This window comes from Chiloscyllium plagiosum, chromosome 2 (genome assembly GCF_004010195.1).
Source record: "Chiloscyllium plagiosum isolate BGI_BamShark_2017 chromosome 2, ASM401019v2, whole genome shotgun sequence".
In the NCBI taxonomy this organism is placed as follows: domain Eukaryota; kingdom Metazoa; phylum Chordata; class Chondrichthyes; order Orectolobiformes; family Hemiscylliidae; genus Chiloscyllium; species Chiloscyllium plagiosum.
Genome location: NC_057711.1, coordinates 3,894,573 through 3,913,012, shown reverse-complemented (window position 1 = coordinate 3,913,012; position 18,440 = coordinate 3,894,573). Strand labels below are relative to the sequence as shown.

The following is an 18,440-nucleotide window of genomic DNA, read 5'->3' as shown; positions in this document are numbered from 1 at the left end:
TACACCACTGGTAACTGGACTCCAGGATGAACATTTCCCATCAACCACCACCCTCTGTCTTCTTTCAGCAAGCCAATTACTGATCCAAACTGCTATATCTCCCACAACCCCATTCCTCCGCATTTTGTACAATAGCCTACTGTGGGGAACCTTATTGAACGCCTTGCTGAAATCCATATACACCACATCAACCGGTTTACTCTCATCTACCTGTTTGGTCACCTTCTCAAAGAACTCAGTAAGGTTTGTGATGCACGATCTACCCTTCACAAAACCGTGCTGACTATCCCTAATCAAATTATTCTTTTCTAGATGATAATAAATCCTATCCCTTATCACCTTGTCCAACACTTTACCAACAACTGAAGTACCAACAGCAGTTCCGCACTGAGGAGGTTCCAGTCGATATTGGGAAAGTTGAAGTCACCCATAACAACCCTGCTACATCTGCATTTTTCCAGAATCTGCCCGCCTGTGAGATCTTCAATCTCCCTACTGCTATTAGGGGGTCTGTAGAAAACCCCCAATGAGGTGGCTGTTCCCTTGCTGTCCCTAACTCCCATCCACACTGACTCAGTAGACAAACCTTCCTCAACAACCTTTGTTTCTGTAACTATGATGCACTCTCTGATTAGCAATGCTACACCCCCTCTTTTTCCACCCTCCCTATTCTTTTTAAAAGTTCTAAACCCTGGAACATCAAACAATCATTCCTGCCCTTGTGAAACCCACGTAATGGCCACAACATCGTAGCCCCAAGTACTGATCCATGCTCTAAGTTCGTCACTCTTATTTCAGAACTCCTTGTGTTAAAGCAGACACACTTTAACCAATCCCTTTGCTTCATTGCGTGAGAAACCTTCCTGATCGATTCACTACATCCTGTCACTGTCCCGTCTGCAACTGACCCCCTTTCAGACATGTGACTCTAATTCCCACCCTCCCGCCAAACTATCTTAAACCCTCCCGAATCACACAAGCAAATCTCCCACCCAGGACATTTGTGCCCCTCCAGTTCAGGTGCAACCTGTCCTTCATGTACAGGTCCCACCTTCCCCAGAAGGTATCATGGTCTAGGTATCTGAAGCCCTCCCTCCTGCACCAGCCTCGCAGCCACGTGTTAAGCTATATTTGCTGCCTGTTCCTCACCTCACTATCTCGTGGCACCGGTAGCAATCCTGAGATCACTACTCTACTTGTCCTGCTCTCCAGCTTCCAACCTAGCTCTCTGTATTCACTTTTCAGATCCTCAATCCCTTTCTTGACTATACCGTTGGTGCCAGTATGTACCACGATTTCTGGCTGCTCACCACCCCCCTCAGAATCTTGTAAACCCGATTGGCGACATCCTGGACCCTGACACCAGGGAGGCAACATACCTTCCAGGAGTCCCGTTCCTGACCACAAAATCTCCTGTCCATCCATCCAACCAGCGCTAGAGACCTAACAACTACACACTGCTGCTACTGAACGTCAGTGGTGGAGGGAGTGGATGTTTTGGATTGCTGCCTGTTAAACGGGTTGCTTTGGCCTAGATGGCGTCAAACTTCTTGAGTGATGGTGGAGCTGCCATCATCCAGGCAAGTGGGGAATAGTCCATCATACTTGGACTTGTGTCTTGTAAATGGTGGACAGGCTTTGGGGTGACAGGAGGTGAATTATTCACCACAGTATTCTTAGCTTCTGACCTACTCTTGTAGCCACTGTGGTTATGTGGTGAATCCAGTTGAGTTTCTTGTCAATGGAAACCCGCAGGATGTTGATAATGGGGGATTCGGTGATGGTAACGCCATTGAGTGTCAAGGAGTGCTGGTTAGATTGTCTCTTATTGGTGATGGTCAAAGCCTGGCATTTGTGTAGTGCAAATGTTACTTGCCACTTGTTAGTCTAAATATTGTCCGGATTTTGTTGCATATGAACATGGACTGCTTCAGTATCTGAGGAGTTGCGAATGGTGCTGAACATTGTGCAATCATTGGGGAACATCCTCACTTCTGACCTTATGATGGAGGGAAGGTCATTCGTGAAGCAGCTGAAGATGGTTGGGCCTTGGATACTACCCTGAGGAACTCCTGCAGAGATGTCCTGGAGCTGAGATGACTGATTTCCAACAACCACAACCATCTTCCAATAGTTAGTGATGACTCCAACCAGTGGAAAGTTTTGCCCCTACACCCATTGACTCTAGTTTTTTTCTAGGTCTCCTTGATGCCGCACTCAGTTGAATGTAGCTTTGATGTCAAGGGCTGTCACTCTCCCATCTGGGATTCAGCTGTTTTGTCCATGTCTGAACCAAGGCTGTAATGAAATCAGGAGCTGAGTGGCCCTGGCGGAACCCAAATGGGATGTCAATGAGCAGGTTATTGCTGAGCAGGTGCTGCTTGATAGCTCTGTTGATGATACCTTCCAGCACTTTACTGATGATCGAGAGGAGACTGATCAAGGCAGAAATTGACGGGTTTGATTTGTTGAGCTTTTTATGTACAGGACATACCTGGGCAATTTTCCACATTGTCGATAGATGTCAATTTTGGAAGTGTACTGGAACAGCTTAGCTAGGGGAGCAGCAAGTTCTGGAACACATATCATCAGCATTATTGCTGGAATGTTGTCAGGGCCCATGGTCTTTGCAATATTCAGTGTCTCCAACAATTTCTTGATATCACATGGAGTGAATCAAATTGGCTGAAGACTGGTATCTGTAATGCTAGGGACCATTGAAGGAAGCTGAGATGGATCATCCACTCAGCACTGCTGACTGAAGATTGCTGCAAAAGCTTCAGCCTTATCTTTTGCCCTGATGTGCTGGGCGTTTCCGTCATTGAGGATGGGGTTATTTGTGGAGCCTCCTCCTCCATTGAGTTGTTTAATTGCCCACCAACATTCAAGGCTGGATGTGGCAGGACTGCAGAGCGTAGATCTGATCCGTTGGTTGTGGGATCGCTTAGCTCTGTCTATCACTTACTGTTTATGCCATTTGGCATGCAAGTAGTCCTGTTTGGTAGCTTCACCAGGCTGACACTTCATGTGTGGGAATGCCCGGTGCTGGTCCTGGCATGCCCTCCTGCACTCTCCACTGAACCAGGGTTGATCCCCTGGCTTGATGGTAATGGGTGAGTGGGGGATATGCCGGGCCATGAGGTTACAGATTGTGCTGGAGCACAGTTCTGCTGCTGTTGATGGCCCACAGCTCGATGAATGCCCAGCCTTCAGTTGCTATGGTATCTGAGGTTTGCCCCATTTAGCACAGTAATAGTGAGTGTGACGTCAAGGCTGTGTGACATAAAGGACCTCTTAAAAAACTGGAATCAATGGGAATCAGAGGGCACACTCTGGACTGGCTGGAGTCATAATTGGAACAAAGGAAGATGGTCATATTGGATGGAGGTCAGTCATCTCAGCTCCAGGACATCTCTGCAGGAGTTCCTCAGGGTGGTATCCAAGGCCCAACCATCTTCAGCTGCTTCATCAATGACCTTTCCTCCACCATAAGGTCAGAGGTTCACTGACAATTACCTGGAAAAGAATCAGGTTTTGCTGACAAATGTAGGCCATTTAAGATTGAGATAAGGAAACACTTCATCACTCACAAGGCAATCAACCTGAAGAATTCACAATAACAGAAGGCTGTGGAGGCTGCATTCAAGAAAGAGGTAGATAATGTTTTAGGTTTTCAAAACATCAAGGAGTGTAGAGAGAAAGCAGGAATCTGACATTGAGATACAGGATCAGCCCTGGTCATCTTGAAGGTGTCGTCAGCTTAAAGGGATGAGCAATCTCCCCCTGAACCTACTTTCTCAGTTATTAAGTGTTTAATAGCATTTTTGCCACACAAGTACTGGGCAATGACCATCTCCAACTAGAGAGAATCTGACCATCATTCTTTGATAATCACTGGCATAATCACTGCTGAATTCCCCATTATAAGACCATGAGACTATAGGAAATAGGAACAACAGCCCCTTGAGCCTGCTCCATATTCAATAGGATCATGGCTGAGCTGACATTCCTCTCATCCATTTTCTGCCCTAACTCCTTAATCCTTGATTCCTGACTGATCGACAACCTGTATGCATATATATATTTTATATATACACACACACAAGGACTCGGCCTCCACAGTTCTCTGTGACAAGAAGTTCCAAAGACTCTCAATCCTCTGAGAGAAGAAATTCCTCCTCACCTCAGTCTGAAATTGGCACCCCTTAATTGTGAGGCCGTGCCCTCTGGCCCTACAATCTCCCATGAGGGAAATGATCTTCTCAGTAGCAGAAATAGTTGGAAAAACTCAGTATACTAAAGATGGGGTGGGAGGGGGCAAGGAGAAAATGATCGGTGGAGGTAGAGCCCAGAAAAAGAGAAAAACAGTTGGGCAGACAAAAGAATGGGTAAATGTCAACCTTGGGGAATCAGCAGTTGCTAATGGAGACTCTTAGTGACTGATAATGGGTTGTTTATGATGCAAGCTGAAAATATGTTGCCGGAAAAGCGCAACAGGTCAGGCAGCATCCAAGGAGCAGGAGAATCGACCTTTCAGGCACATGCCAGAAACGTCGATTCTCCTGCTCCTTGGATGCTGCCTGACCTGCTGCGCTTTTCCAGCAACACATTTTCAGCTCTGATCTCCAGCATCTGCAGTCCTCACTTTCTCCTGTTTATGGTGCAATCCCATGTGATGATATGGTCTGGGGTGTTGGATTCAGGTAAGGATATAGGAGAAGGTACTCAAGCCTGTACATTATTGAACTCAATATTGAGTCATGATGTTTGCAGGGTTCCCAAGCAGAAAATGAGGCATTGTTTCTCAAACTTATTCTGAGTTCCATTACAGCACTCTAGCAAGCCTAAGATAGAAATATTGGTCAGGAAATACGAAGGTGTGTTGAAATAGCAGATCACCAGAAGCTCAGGGTCATTTTTGCAGACAGAATATAGGTATTCTGCAAAGCAATCATGCAATCTGTGCTTCAAAGAGATCACAGTGTGACCACCTATTTACCCTGATCACATCGCTCTCAGTATTTACCCTGTCAAGTGCCTTGTCTCAGTGAGATCACTCATGAGACTCCAATGCATAGAAACCCAATCTTTTGATCGAAAGACCACCCATACCAAGGATCATCTGAATGAACATTTGCTGAACTGTCTCCAATGAAATAATATCCTTCCTCAAATAAGGGACCAAAACTGCTTATAGTACTCCAGACATAGTCTCACTAGCACCTTATACAGTTGCTGCAGGTATATTCCAACCCCCCTGAAGTAAAAGCCAACGTTCCATTAGCCTTCCTGATTACCTGCTGCATCTGCTTCAAAAACAAACAACTTCACATTTTCCTACATTATACTGCATTTGCCAACTTTTTGTCCAATGACTTAAGTTAACAATACCTCTCTGTAAACTATTTGTATCCCTCTCACAATTTGCCTTCCCATCTATTTTCGTGTAATCTGCAAATTTCACAACAGTACATTCATTTTCTCCCCCCAACTCATTTATGTGTATTGTAAACAGTTGCAGATCTTTGTGGAACACAATTGGTCACAGGTTGCCAACCTGAAAAAAAATCCTGTATCTCCACTGACTATTTCCCACCCAATAACAGGGATGTAGTCTCACCTCAGGTACAGGAAAATGTAGATGGGTAACAGTCAGGGGACGGAAAGGGAACAGGCAGACAGTGCAGGGAGCCCCTGGAGCTGTTTCCCTCAATAGTAAGTATACTGTTTTGGATACTGTTGGGAAGGTGGTGGGTGGGTGGTGGGACACCTGCCAGGGGAAAGCCACACAGCCAGATCTCTGGCACTGAGTCTGACTCTGTAGCTCCGAAGGAAGGGGGGAGAATAGGAGTGTGATAGTGATAGGGGATTCAATGGTTAGAGGAACAGACAGGTAATCCTGTGGATGAGAATGAGGCTCCCAGATGGTATGATGCCTCCTGGGTGCCAGGGTCTGCGATGTCTCACATTGAGTCGATAAGATTCTGAAGGGGGAGGGGAAGCAGCCAGAGGTCGTGGTGCACATTGGCATCAATGACATAGCTAGGAAAAGGGATGATCTAAAAAGTGATTTCAGAGAGTTAGGTTGGAAGCTAAAAAACAGGACGAGCAGAGTAGTAATCTCATTGAATAAATAAAAAATTGCCAATTATCGGAAAGACCTGTCCAGTTCACTCATGTCCTTGAAGGATGGAAATCTGGCATCCTCACCTGCTTTGGCTTAAATGTGACTCCAGACTCACAACAATGTGGTTGAATCTTAACTGCCCTCTGAAATGGCCTCGCAACACATTCGTTCAAGGGCAGCTAGGGATGGGCAATAAAAATGCTGGCCAACCAGCAATGCCCCGTTCTCAATAGTGGATACAAAATGTGCAGCAATCACCAACCAATAAATGTTCATTGTTGTGTGATGTTTTCTTAGTGTTGTATTTTGCCTATGTTCTTTAGTTCTGACTTATCTTTCTAAAAGACTTACAAGCTAGGAGCCAAAAAACAAGCAAAAAGCACCTCTTCCACTCTACAGCAAATTCCCACACTGCCCCAAAATCCCTGAACTATATCTTCATTTGGCTGTGATTCACTATAGATGTGATCTCTCCTTCCTGACCATGCAAAGCTCATAGTTACCAACATCCTGGGGTTAGCATTATCCAGAAACTGATTTGGCTAGCCATTTCAATGATGTGGCTACAACAGCAGGTCAGAAACTAGGAACTCTGCCGTGAGTAACTCATTTCCTAACTTCCTGAAGCCTGTCTACTATCTATAAGACACAATGTAGGAGGGTGATAGAATATTCATCACTTGCCTGCATGGCTGCAGCTCCAGCAATATACAAGAAACTTGATATCAACAGGCCTGCTTGATTACCACCACCATAACCTTTTCCAATATTTACTGCCTTCACCACCAATGCATGGTGGTATCAATGTGTATTATTTACAAGGTGCATGACAGAAATCTACCAAAAATCCTCAGACAGCAGCTTCCAAACCCATGGCCACTTCCATCTAAAAGGACAAGAGCAGCAGGTACATGAAAACATCACCCCCTGCAAGTTCCTCTCCGAGCCACTCTCCATCCTGACTTGGAAATATATCACCGTTTCTTCAGTGTCGCTGGGTCAGAATCCTGGAATTTCCTCCCTAAGGGTATTGTGGGGCTACCTACAGCACATGGACTGCAGTGGTTCAAGAAGACAGCTCACCCCCACCTTCTCAAGGGCAACTAGGGGCGGGTAATATATGCTGGCTAGCCAGTGACACCCATATCCATGAATAAATTAAAAAATATGGTTCCAAGTCAGGATGATATGTGACTTGGTAGGAAGCTTTCAGATGATTATGCTATTAATGACCCTGCTGTTTTCAGCTCTGCTTTGTGGAGATCATGATACTTTTGAGCAGCACCAATGTAAATACTTTAAAGTAACTAAATTGTGAATTAAGTACAGTAAGTAACATTTGATTAGACCAGTAAGACTGCTTGTGACATTACTAATTCAGTTTCTGATTGGCATGAATGCAGATCTTAAAACTGACTCAATTTGGTATCAGTTTGAGAGTTTCTACCACACTGATGTAGTAAGAAGTGTGTCTTTAATGCTGGGTCAGAGGCAAATTATTGCTACAGGCAAAGGAAGCTTTACTCTGAAAAAATACGTAGCTGTGTTTGAGAAGTGTTAATGGAACAGTATAGAAGGTTCTTTACACAATAACTAATCCATTCTACCTTGATCAGAATATTGAAAAACGTTGCATTCCTTTGGATTTTTCCCTTCATTGAGAAATGAAACATTGCCACAAAATAACAGTTTACAAGTTTAATCTAAGCTGAGAGCTCTATCTTGTTATTTCAGGTAAACGAGATACGTAACATTGATGCGTGCAACCAAGTTTATTGTATTTCAATTGATGGGTATGTCGCAATGCAAGAGTCAGTAATATATTGCGCTGGGGATTTGCAGGCATGCCTTGAGGTAAGAAATATATTAATTCCATTTATAAGGTGGAAGAAGAGATGATTAAAACTAAAACAGAAATTGCTGGAGAAATTCAACAGGTCTGGCATCATCTGTGGAGAGAAAAACAGAATTCAAGTTATAGGTCCAGTGACCCTTCTTCAGAACAGATAACAGCTCAGAAAACGTTGGTGTACATTCTGAAGGTGGGGAATGGGGGGGAAGGTTTCAATGCAGAGAAAAGTTCAAGGTTTGGGGGAAAGACATGGAAGGAATGGTTCAGGTCCGAAAATTATTGAACTTGATGTTCTGTCCTGAAAGCCACAGAGTCCCCAAGAAGAAAATGAAGTGGTGTGTTTCCAGCTTGTGTTGAGCTTCACTGGAGCACTGCCGCAGCCTGAGACAGATGATAGTCAGGGAACAGGGTGGGGTGTTAAAGTGGCAGGCAGCTGGAACACAGTCATTTTTGTGGGCAGAACATAGGTGAGGCTAGTGAAGCTCGGAACAGAGACCGAGATGAACACGTGGCTGCAGGGTTGGTGTAGGAGGGAGGACTTCAGATATGTGGATCATTGGGATACCTTCTTGGGAAGGTGGGACCTGTATGAAAATGACGGGTTGCACCTGAACTGGAGGAGCACCAATATCCTGGGCAGAAGATTTGCTAGAGTTCTTTGGGAAGGTTTAAACTAGTTTTGTGGGGGCTGGGAACCAGAGCTATGGATCAGAGGATGGGGTAGCTGATGAACAGGCAGACACAGTATGCAGAGAGTCTGTGAGGAGGGATACACTGTTGATAGGGCAAAGGTACAGTCAGTGTAATGGGTTGAAGTGTGTCTGTTTTAACTAGGGAAGGGTAATAAATGCTTGCTAAGCCAATGAAGCCCACTCCCCGAAAGATTAAACAAATAAGACAAGCTCAGACTAAAGTCAATGTCAGTAAACGAAGGAAGTGACCATTGAATTCAGGAAGCAGAGTGGAGGACTCATCCTGCCTGTATCATTGGTGCTGAGGTGGAAGTGGTTGAGAGCTTCACGTTTCTAGGAGTAAATATCACCAACAATCTGAACATTGGAGGCTGAGGGCTGACCTTACAGAGATTTATAAAGTCAAGAGGAGCATAAATAGATAAGGTCTTTTCCCTAGGGTGGAGGAGTCCACAACTAGAGGGCATAGGTTTAGGGTGAGAGGGGAAAGATAGAAAATGGACCTATGGGGCAACCTTTTCACACAGAGGGTGGGATGTGTATGGAATGAGCTGCCAGAGGAAGTGGTGGAGGCTGGTACAATTACAGCATTTAAAAGATATCTGGATGGGCATATGAATAGGAAGGGTTTCGAGGGATATGGGCTGGGTGCCAGCAGATGGGACTAGGTTGGGTTGGGATATCTGGCTGGCATGGACAAGTTGAACCTAAGGGTCTGTTTCCATGCTATACATCTCTATGACTTAGCGGGGGTGGGGAGGTGGTGGAAAGGGGGGGGGGGTTCTGTCCTTGTTGCAATTGGAGAGGTGGGGTTCAAGGGCAGAGGTGCGGGAAGTGGAGGAGATGCGCTGGAGGGCATCATTGACCAGGTGGCAGGGGAAATTGCGGTCTTTGAAGAAGGAGGCCATCCCAACCCTCCAACTCAACACCACACTCTTGACCTGTCCTACCTGTCCATCTTCCTTCTCACTTATCCTCTCCACCCTCCTCCCTGACCTATCACTTTCACCCCCAACTCCATCTAACTATCGCATTCCCAGCCCCCTTCCCAATTATCTCTCAGCCCCCTTAGCCCACAAGCCTCATTCCTAATGAAAGGCTCATGCCCAAAATGTCTACTCTCCTGGTCCTCGGATGTTGCCTGATCCTCTCCCCTTGAATTTGTGCCCTCTTGTAATTGAAACTTTCACCCTGGGAAAAAGCCTCGGACTATCTAGGGCTCTCATAATTTTGTAGACCACTATCAGGTCTTCTCTCAGCCGCTGTCTTCCCAGTGAAAACAATCCTAGTCATTTTAACTTTTCTTCATAGCCAATGCCCTCGAGACCAGACAATATCCTGACGAACCTCTCTGCACTCTCACCAAAGCTTTCATGCCTTTCTGGTAATGTACCAACCAGAACAGCACACATATATCCCAAATGTGGCCTATGTTGCAGATATATTTAAGCAACAGTTCCACTGCCTGAACAGAAAACTCAAAGAACCACAGATGCTGGAAATCTGAAACAAAAACAGAAATTGCTGGAGAAATTAGCAGGTCTGGCAGCATCTGTGGAGAGAAAGCAAAGCTAATGCTTTGAGGCCAGTGACCCTTCTTCAGAAGTCTCTCAACTAATTCTGCATATGGGTAAAGACAGTTGTAATGGTAGCAATCTGACCTTGTTTAGCTATATCTGCAACATAGTTTGCCAACTCTTATACTCCATGCCCTGGCTGATGAAGACAAGCATGTCATATACCTTCTTAATCACCTAGGCCACCTGTGTGGCCACTTTTAGGGAACTGTGGTCCTGCATGCCCAGATCCATCCATATGTTAATGTTTCCAAGGGCTCTCCCATTTACAGTATAATTCACACCTCCAAAATGCATCACATTGCATTTGTCTAGATTCAACTCCATGTGCCATTTCTGTGCCCAAGTCACCAGTCTATCTCCATCCTGCTGTATCCTTTCACAATCATCAGCACAATCAAAATCAGCCAACATAATCCAAGATCCCTTCAATTCCAGTGATACTCTCTTCTACCCTTTTCCAGCGAGCAGGAGATAGAACAGTTTGAAAACATATACTAACAGTTTTAAGAACTGCTTCTTCCCTGCTGTTATCAGACTTATAAACATATATTAGAAATGATCTTTCTTTGCACCTTCTCTGTAACTGTAACACAATATTCTGCATTCTCTTCTGTTACCCTGATGTACTTATGTAAGGTATGATTTGCCTGGATAACACACAAAACAATACTTTTCACTGTATCTCAGTAAATGTGACAATCATAAATCAAATCAAAAGCAAGCTCACCTTGCTAAACAAGGTCAGATTGCTACCATTACAACTGTCTTTACCCATATGCAGAATTAGTTGAGAGACTTCTGAAGAAGGGTCACTGGCCTCAAAGCATTAGCTTTGCTTTCTCTCCACAGATGCTGCCAGACCTGCTAATTTCTCCAGCAATTTCTGTTTTTGTTTCAGATTTCCAGCATCTGTGGTTCTTTGAGTTTTGTGTTCAGGCAGTGGAACTGTTGCTTAAATACCCCAATAGTCAATCACTTCATGACTTATTGTATGGCAGCATGGTTTTTGTAATATGCAGGCAGGTCACATTTGCATGGATCAGGCCATGAGTGACCATTACCATATTACAAAGTCTTTAGACCATAAGACCATAAGAAATAGGAGTGGAAGTAAGGCCATTCAGCCCATCAAGTCCACTCCACCATTCAATCATGGCCAATGGGCATTTCAGTGCCACTTACCCACACTCTCCCCGTATCCCTTAATTCCTTGCGAGATTAAGAATTTATCAATTTCTGCCTTGAAGACATTTAACGTCCCAGCCTCTACTGTGCGCCATGGCAATGAATTCCACAGGCCCACCACTGTGTGGCTGCAGAAATGTCTCCTCATTTCCATTCTAAATTGACCCTCTCTAATTCTAAGGCTGTGCCCATGGGTCCTAGAATCCCCACCTTTTGGAAACAATTTCCCAGTGTCCACCCTTTCTAAGACATGAATTATCTTGTAACTTTCTATTAGATCTCCCTATAATCTTCTAAATTCTAATGAAGACAATCCCAGGATCCATAGCCATTCATCATATGTTAGGCCTACCATTCCAGGGATCCGTATGAATCCCCACTGGACATGCTCCAGTGCCAGTATGTCCTTTCTGAGGTGTGGGGGCCCATAATTGGACACAGTATTCTAAATGGGGCCTAACCAGAGCTTTATAAAGTCTCAGTAGCACATCACTGCTTTTACATTCCAACCCTCATCATTTGAGATAAATGACATTACATTTGCTTTCTGAACCATAGACTCAAACTGCAAGTCAACCTTTAGAGAATCCAGTACTAGCACTCCCAGATCTCTTTGTACTTTGGCTTTATGGATTTTCTCACCGTTTAAACAATAGTCCAGGCCTGTGTTCTTTTTACCAAAGGGCAAGACCTCGCATTTGCTCACATTGAATTTCATCAGCCATTTCCTGGACCACTCTCCCAAACTGTCTAAATCTTTCTGCAGCCTCTCCACCTACTTCGTATCATTGACAAACTTCACCAGAATGCCCCCAGTCCCTTCATCCAAATCATTTATATATGAAGTGAACAGCTGCGCCCCAACACTGAACCCTGCGGGACAGCACTTGTCACCAGCTGCCATTCCGAAAAAGAACCTCTTATCCCAACTCTCTGCCTTCTGTCAGACAGCCAATCCTCAATCCATGCCAGTAGCTCACCTCGAATACCATGGGCCCTCACCTTACTCAGCACCCTCCAATGAGGCACCTTATCAAAAGCTTTTTGGAAGTCTAGTTGGATAACATCCACTGGGTTTCTCTGGTCTAACCTGCTTGTTACCTCTTCAAAGAATTAACTTTGCACCCTTTGGTTACTAAGACCACTGCCTAGAAGCACTCCTATTAATAGGAACATGTCACCCAGAAACAATATGGTTAACTGCATTTATTTAATCACTGGACCTACAATTGCCCTCTTCAATCAGGCAGAAGATACAGAAGCCTGAACACATGCACCAGCAGGTTCAGGAACAGCTTCTTCCTGGCCGTCATTAGACTGCTATTAGCCTCAATAAGCAATGTAACCTGTATGCCTCAAAGTCTTTTTGATCTGTGCATCCTTGCTTACTATGATCTGCCTGTACTGCTCATAAACAAAGCTATTCATTGTACTTGGGTACACACGACAATAAATCAATCAATCAGGCAGTCAAAGCAATGTTTACTATTGGGTCTACCAAGTGTGCTTTGAGTGCACTGAGGACATTATGCCTAAAATGCAGTTAAACTCCTTTTAAGGCAATTATTTTTTTCTTCTAAAATGAACTAATCCGGGTATCAATCAATATTCAGCAACATTATAGCCCAACATTGTCCTTCCTCATTGTAAATCTTCACCCTTTATTGTTCTCTAGTCGTCTCTGATTCCATGTAAAGTGTAAGATTGTAAGTATTGAGAAAGATAACCACATTATTTTGTGTTTAACTCTCTGTGTTTTCCCTATCAGGCTGGAGGTATGGTTTTGTCATCTGAGGACGTTTGCTGTCGCCTGTGTGCAAGTAAGCTAAATCTTGATTTTCATTTATAGTACTTCCACTTTCAAAGCAAACAAAGACAGCATTGAATTCTTTTCAGAGAGTTTTCCAATTATTCCTACACATTTGTTCTTTCTCAATAGTCCTGCAAATCTTTTAAAGTATTTTTCCACTTCTTAATGTAAGTGTAACTCTTATGTTAATAGATGTGAAGCTGCAAAAGCACAGCAGGTTAGACAGCATCCGAGGAGAAGGAAATTCAATGTTATGGGCCAAAACCCTTCATGCTGTCTGACCTGCTATGCTTTTCCAGCTCCACATCTATTGACTCTAGCTTCCAGCATCTGCAGTCCTTACTGTCTCCAAGTATCTATGTTAATCAGATTCAGTTGATGGTGAGGGTCAGGAAAGTGTAACTAATGATTAGGTCAGTTGTCAAGATCCAGAAGTAGCTCGAAGGGTCTCAGACCTTGTACTTGTCCAACAGATTGAATGTACTTACAGCCTGTGTGGGTGAGAGCAGGGACTGCAGAGAAGATGAGCAAGCTGGCCATAGCACAATGTCACAGGGGCCTTGAAGTTGGGAAAGAAAAAGGAATGTAGTATTGTGAAAAGTATAGTTAAGGGAACAAATAAAGTTCTGTCCAGTTGAGAGCATGAATTGTGAAGCCTGTGTTGCCTGCTGATACCAGAACATTTCTGAGAGCTGGAGAGGAACTTGGAGTGGGAGGGGAGGGATCCAGTTGCCAATATTAATGAGGTAGCGACAATATCACAGAACCTGTTTCTTAGTTCTGCCAAAGGGAATATGGGCAATTAGGGATGAAATTAAAATTACTACTCGAGGCATGAGCAAACTGGCTTTGACCAAGTAAGATTAGGACTGTGTTTGTAGATTAAAATCTAGTGTAGAAGAATTGGGCTTCAATTTATTCAGCACTGGCACCAGTACAGAGGAAAGTGCAGCCATGGAGTGAGGCCTGGACTAGAATACAAAGAGAGGGATTTAAATTAAACAATGGGAGGGTGGGGGTGGGGGCATAGGTTTATACTGGGACAGACTTGGAAAATTATCGAGAAATGTCAAGGCAAAGTACAGGGTAGTGACACCGGAAATGAAAACCAGAATGTGACAATCAGGGACATAAATTAAAAATTAAAGCAAAAAAGAATAATAGAAACATAGAGTTGAAAAAGAATAATAGAAAGAAAGTAGCATGACATTATAGCCACTGCTGATGGTTGCAAAGTGGTAAAGGCTGAGAACTGAATATGCATGGCTTTTCCACAACTTGGAAGTACAAGAAGAAAAGAAATGTTGCTGGGTTAGGTCTGTTAATAAAGCAAGAGGTCAGTATGGTGGTGAGAACTGATCTGGGATTGTAAGAGAAAGATAAAGGTTAGAGATAACAGGCAAAAGAAGTCACTCGTGGAAGTAATCTATTGGTGTCCAAACGAAAAGGATTTGGAGATGCTGGTGTTGGACTGGGGTTAAAAATCACAACACCAGGTTATAGTCCAAGAGGTTATTTGGAAGCACTAGCTTTCAGAGTGCTGCTCCTTCATCAGGTGGCTGTGGAGGACACAGTTGTAAGACACAGAATTTATAGCAAAAGTTTACAGTGTGATGTACCTGACCATGTTAGTTGCAGTTCTTTCATATGTAAATTGCAAAATGTTTTTTACAAGTTACATCTCAGGTGCACTTTAACAATTGGTGTCAGCCTAGATAATGTGTTGAAGGTGTTAGCCCCCTGTGTGCTGCTATCTGTTCCATAATGTTTAGACTGATTCTAATCTAAAAAATTAATTAACAGAATCTTACATGGATTCATGATTTGGAGATGCTGGTGTTGGATTGGGGTGTACAAAGTTAAAAATCACACAACACCAGGTTATAATCCAACAGGTTTAATTGGAAGCACACTAGCTTTCGGAGCGACGCTCCTTCATCAGGTGGTTGTCCTGATGAAGGAACAGCGCTTCGAAAGCTGGTGTGTTTCCAATTAAATCTGTTGGACTATAACCTGGTGTTGTGTGATTTTTGACAAACAAAAGAGGGATAGAGGGAAAATGGGGAATTACAGGCTGGTTAGTCTGACATTGGTGGTGGGGAAATGCTGGGAGTCAATTATTAAGGATGTAATAACTGAAAGTTGGAAAGTGATGATAGAATTGATTGATCCAAGTCAGCATGGATTCTCTAAAGGGAACTCGTGCCTGACAAATCTTCTGGAATTTTTTAAAGATGTGATCAGTCGCGTGGACAAAGCTGAATGAGTGGATGTTGTGTATCGAGACTTGCAAAAAGGTCCAAACAAAATACTAGTAAGGAAAATTAAAGTTCCGGATATTGGAGGTAATTTATTGACATGGCTAGGGAAACAGATAGTTGGAATAGTGGAAGTACTCCAGCAGAGTACTTCGGCGGGATGTTAGTCATGCCCCCACTACACATTAACGGCACAGAGGTGGAACGAGTGGAGAGTGTGAAGATCCTGGGAGTGGTCATCCACAACAAGCTTTCTTGGACTCTTCATATGGACGGACTGGTTACAAAGGCCTAAGAATGTCTCTTCTTCCTCAGGCAGCTGAGGAAATTTGGAATTTCGGCAAATATCCTTGCCAACTTTTATAGGTGTGCCATCGAGAGCATTCTGTCTGGATGTATCACTACCTGGTATGGCAACTGTACAATTTGAGATCGGAGACAGTTACAGAGAGTGGGAAACTCGGCCTGGATAATCACAAAAGCCAACCTCCCATCTATAGAATACATCTACCAGGCCCGCTGTCAAGGAAAGGCCGCCAGCATTCTCAAAGATCCAACCCATCCTGAAAATGTTTTTCTACAACCACTACCATCGGGGAGAAGGTACAGAAGCCTGAACACACACACCAGCCGGTTTCAAAACAGTTTCTACCCTACTGTCGCTAGAATACTGAATGGACTCACAAACTCTTAGCATTCGCCTGTACCTGTGTTTTTGGTTTTGCTGTTTACCTATTATTTACTATCTATGCTACTTAACTCTGTGAACTGCCTGTATTTCTCACAAGACAAAGCTTTTTAATGTGCCTCCGTATACATGACAATAAACTCAATTCAATTCAATTCAATTCAGAGGGTGACCAAGAGGAGAGGCATCACTTTGGTGCATAGATTTCATTTTGGCAGCAGTCACCTGCACTGAAGGACCAATCGTCACAGGCTTGGTATCAAGGAGTACTTAAGGCCCAAACACTATATCACTATAATGTTTCCTTGCTCCTCCTTCAACCAAGAAAAAAATAAAGAGGGGAGGCTAGAAAGACATGTGATCAGAAAATATTTTTGGTAGCAGAATAAGTAGTGGCTCAGCAAAACGTCCAGGTAAGCTCAAGTAAAGTCCTTTTAACTTTCCTGGTCAGTTTACATCAGTCAAGATGGCAGTTAACGCAGTTGCATGTTTCTCCTGCAGGATGTGGGACTCAGGGAGACTTCCATTGTCCCTGAAGGCTATACCTGTGAGAAGTGCACCCTAGCTCATGCAGCTCCTAGGAGACCGTGTTAGGGAACTGGAGCTGAAGCTGGATGCACGCAGGATTATCTGGGGTGTAGAGAACATCACAGCTGAGAGTTTTATTTTTACACCTAAAAGTGCAGGCAGAGAGTAGCTAGGTGACCACCAGGAAAGGCTAAGGGAGTAGGCAGAGAATGCAGGAATCCTCTGTGGCAATTCCCCTCGAAAACCAGTATACCGATTTGGATAGTGTTGGGGGGAATGATGTTCAGGGGAAAGCAGCAGTAACCAGGGTGGTGGCACTATGGCTCTGGGGCACGGCGGGAAAGGGCAAAGGTAAACTGGACCTTAGTGATAACAGACTCAATAGTTACAGGGACAGCAGGAGATTCTGTGGCCACAAACAGGAATCCAGGATGGTGTGTTGCCTCCCCGGTGCCAGGGTCTAGGGTGTCTCCAAGTGGCTGCAGAATTTTCTCAAGGAGGAGGCTGAGCAGCCAGAAGTCATTGTGCACATTGGCACAAATGACATAGAACATAGAACATTAGTACAATATAGCATAGAACAGGCCCTTTGGCCCACGATGTTGTGCCGAACATTTGTCCTAGCTCAAGCACCCATCCATGTACCTATCCAATTGCCGCTTAAAGGCCACCAATGATTCTGACTCTGCCACTCCCACAGGCAGCACATTCCATGCCCCCACCACTCTCTGGGTAAAGAACCTACCCCTGACATCCCCCCTATACCTTCCACCCTTCACCTTAAATTTATGTCCCCTTGTAACACTCTGTTGTACCCGGGGAAAAAGGCTCTGACTGTCTACTCTATCTATTCCCCTGATCATCTTATAAACCTCTATCAAGTCACCCCTCATCCTGCGCCCTTCCAATGAGAAAAGGCCTCGCACTCTCAACCTATCCTCGTACGACCTATTCTCCATTCCAGGCAACATTCTGGTAAATCTCCTCTGCAACTTCTCCAAAGCTTCCACATCTTTCCTAAAGTGAGGCGACCAGAACTGCACACAGTACTCCAAATGTGGCCTAACCAAAGTCCTGTACAGCTGCAACATCACCTCACGACTCTTGAATTCAATCCCTCTGCTAATGAACGATAATACCCCATAGGCCTTCTTACAAACTCTATCCACCTGAGTAGCAACCTTCAAAGATCTATGTACATACACCCCAAGATCCCTCTGTTCCTCCACCTGACCAAGAACCCTACCATTAACCCTGTATTCCGCATTCTTATTTGTTCTTCCAAAATGGACAACCTCACACTTGGCAGGGTTGAAATCCATCTGCCACTCCTCAGCCCAGCTCTGCATCATATCTAAGTCCCTCTGCAGCCAACAACAGCCCTCCTCACTGTCCACAACTCCACCTATCTTCGTATCATCTCCAAATTTACTGACCCACCCTTCGACTCCCTCATCTAAGTCATTAATAAAAATTACAAACAGCAGAGGACCCAGAACTGATCCCTGCGGAACTCCACTTGTAACTGGGCTCCAGGCTGAATATTTACCATCTACCACCACTCTCCGACTTCGACCAGTTAGCCAGTTTTCTATCCAATTGGCCAAATTTCCCTCTATCCCATGCCTCCTGACTTTCCGCATAAGCCTACCATGGGGAACCTTATCAAATGCCTTACTAAAATCCATGTACACTACATCCACTGCTCGACCCTCATCCA

The 18,440-nt window shown here is 44.3% G+C and overlaps 1 protein-coding gene across 1 annotated transcript in view; it reads left to right on the top strand.

Moving 5' to 3' along the window:
* The window catches only part of LOC122556516 (uncharacterized threonine-rich GPI-anchored glycoprotein PJ4664.02-like), a 138,875-nt gene that overhangs the window by 71,991 nt on the left and 48,444 nt on the right, over positions 1-18,440 (top strand). The window contains exons 6-7 of the mRNA XM_043703248.1: positions 7,862-7,981; positions 13,205-13,256. Of these exons, the coding sequence (XP_043559183.1) occupies positions 7,862-7,981; positions 13,205-13,256 (172 nt within the window). The remainder of the gene's footprint in view (positions 1-7,861; positions 7,982-13,204; positions 13,257-18,440) is intronic.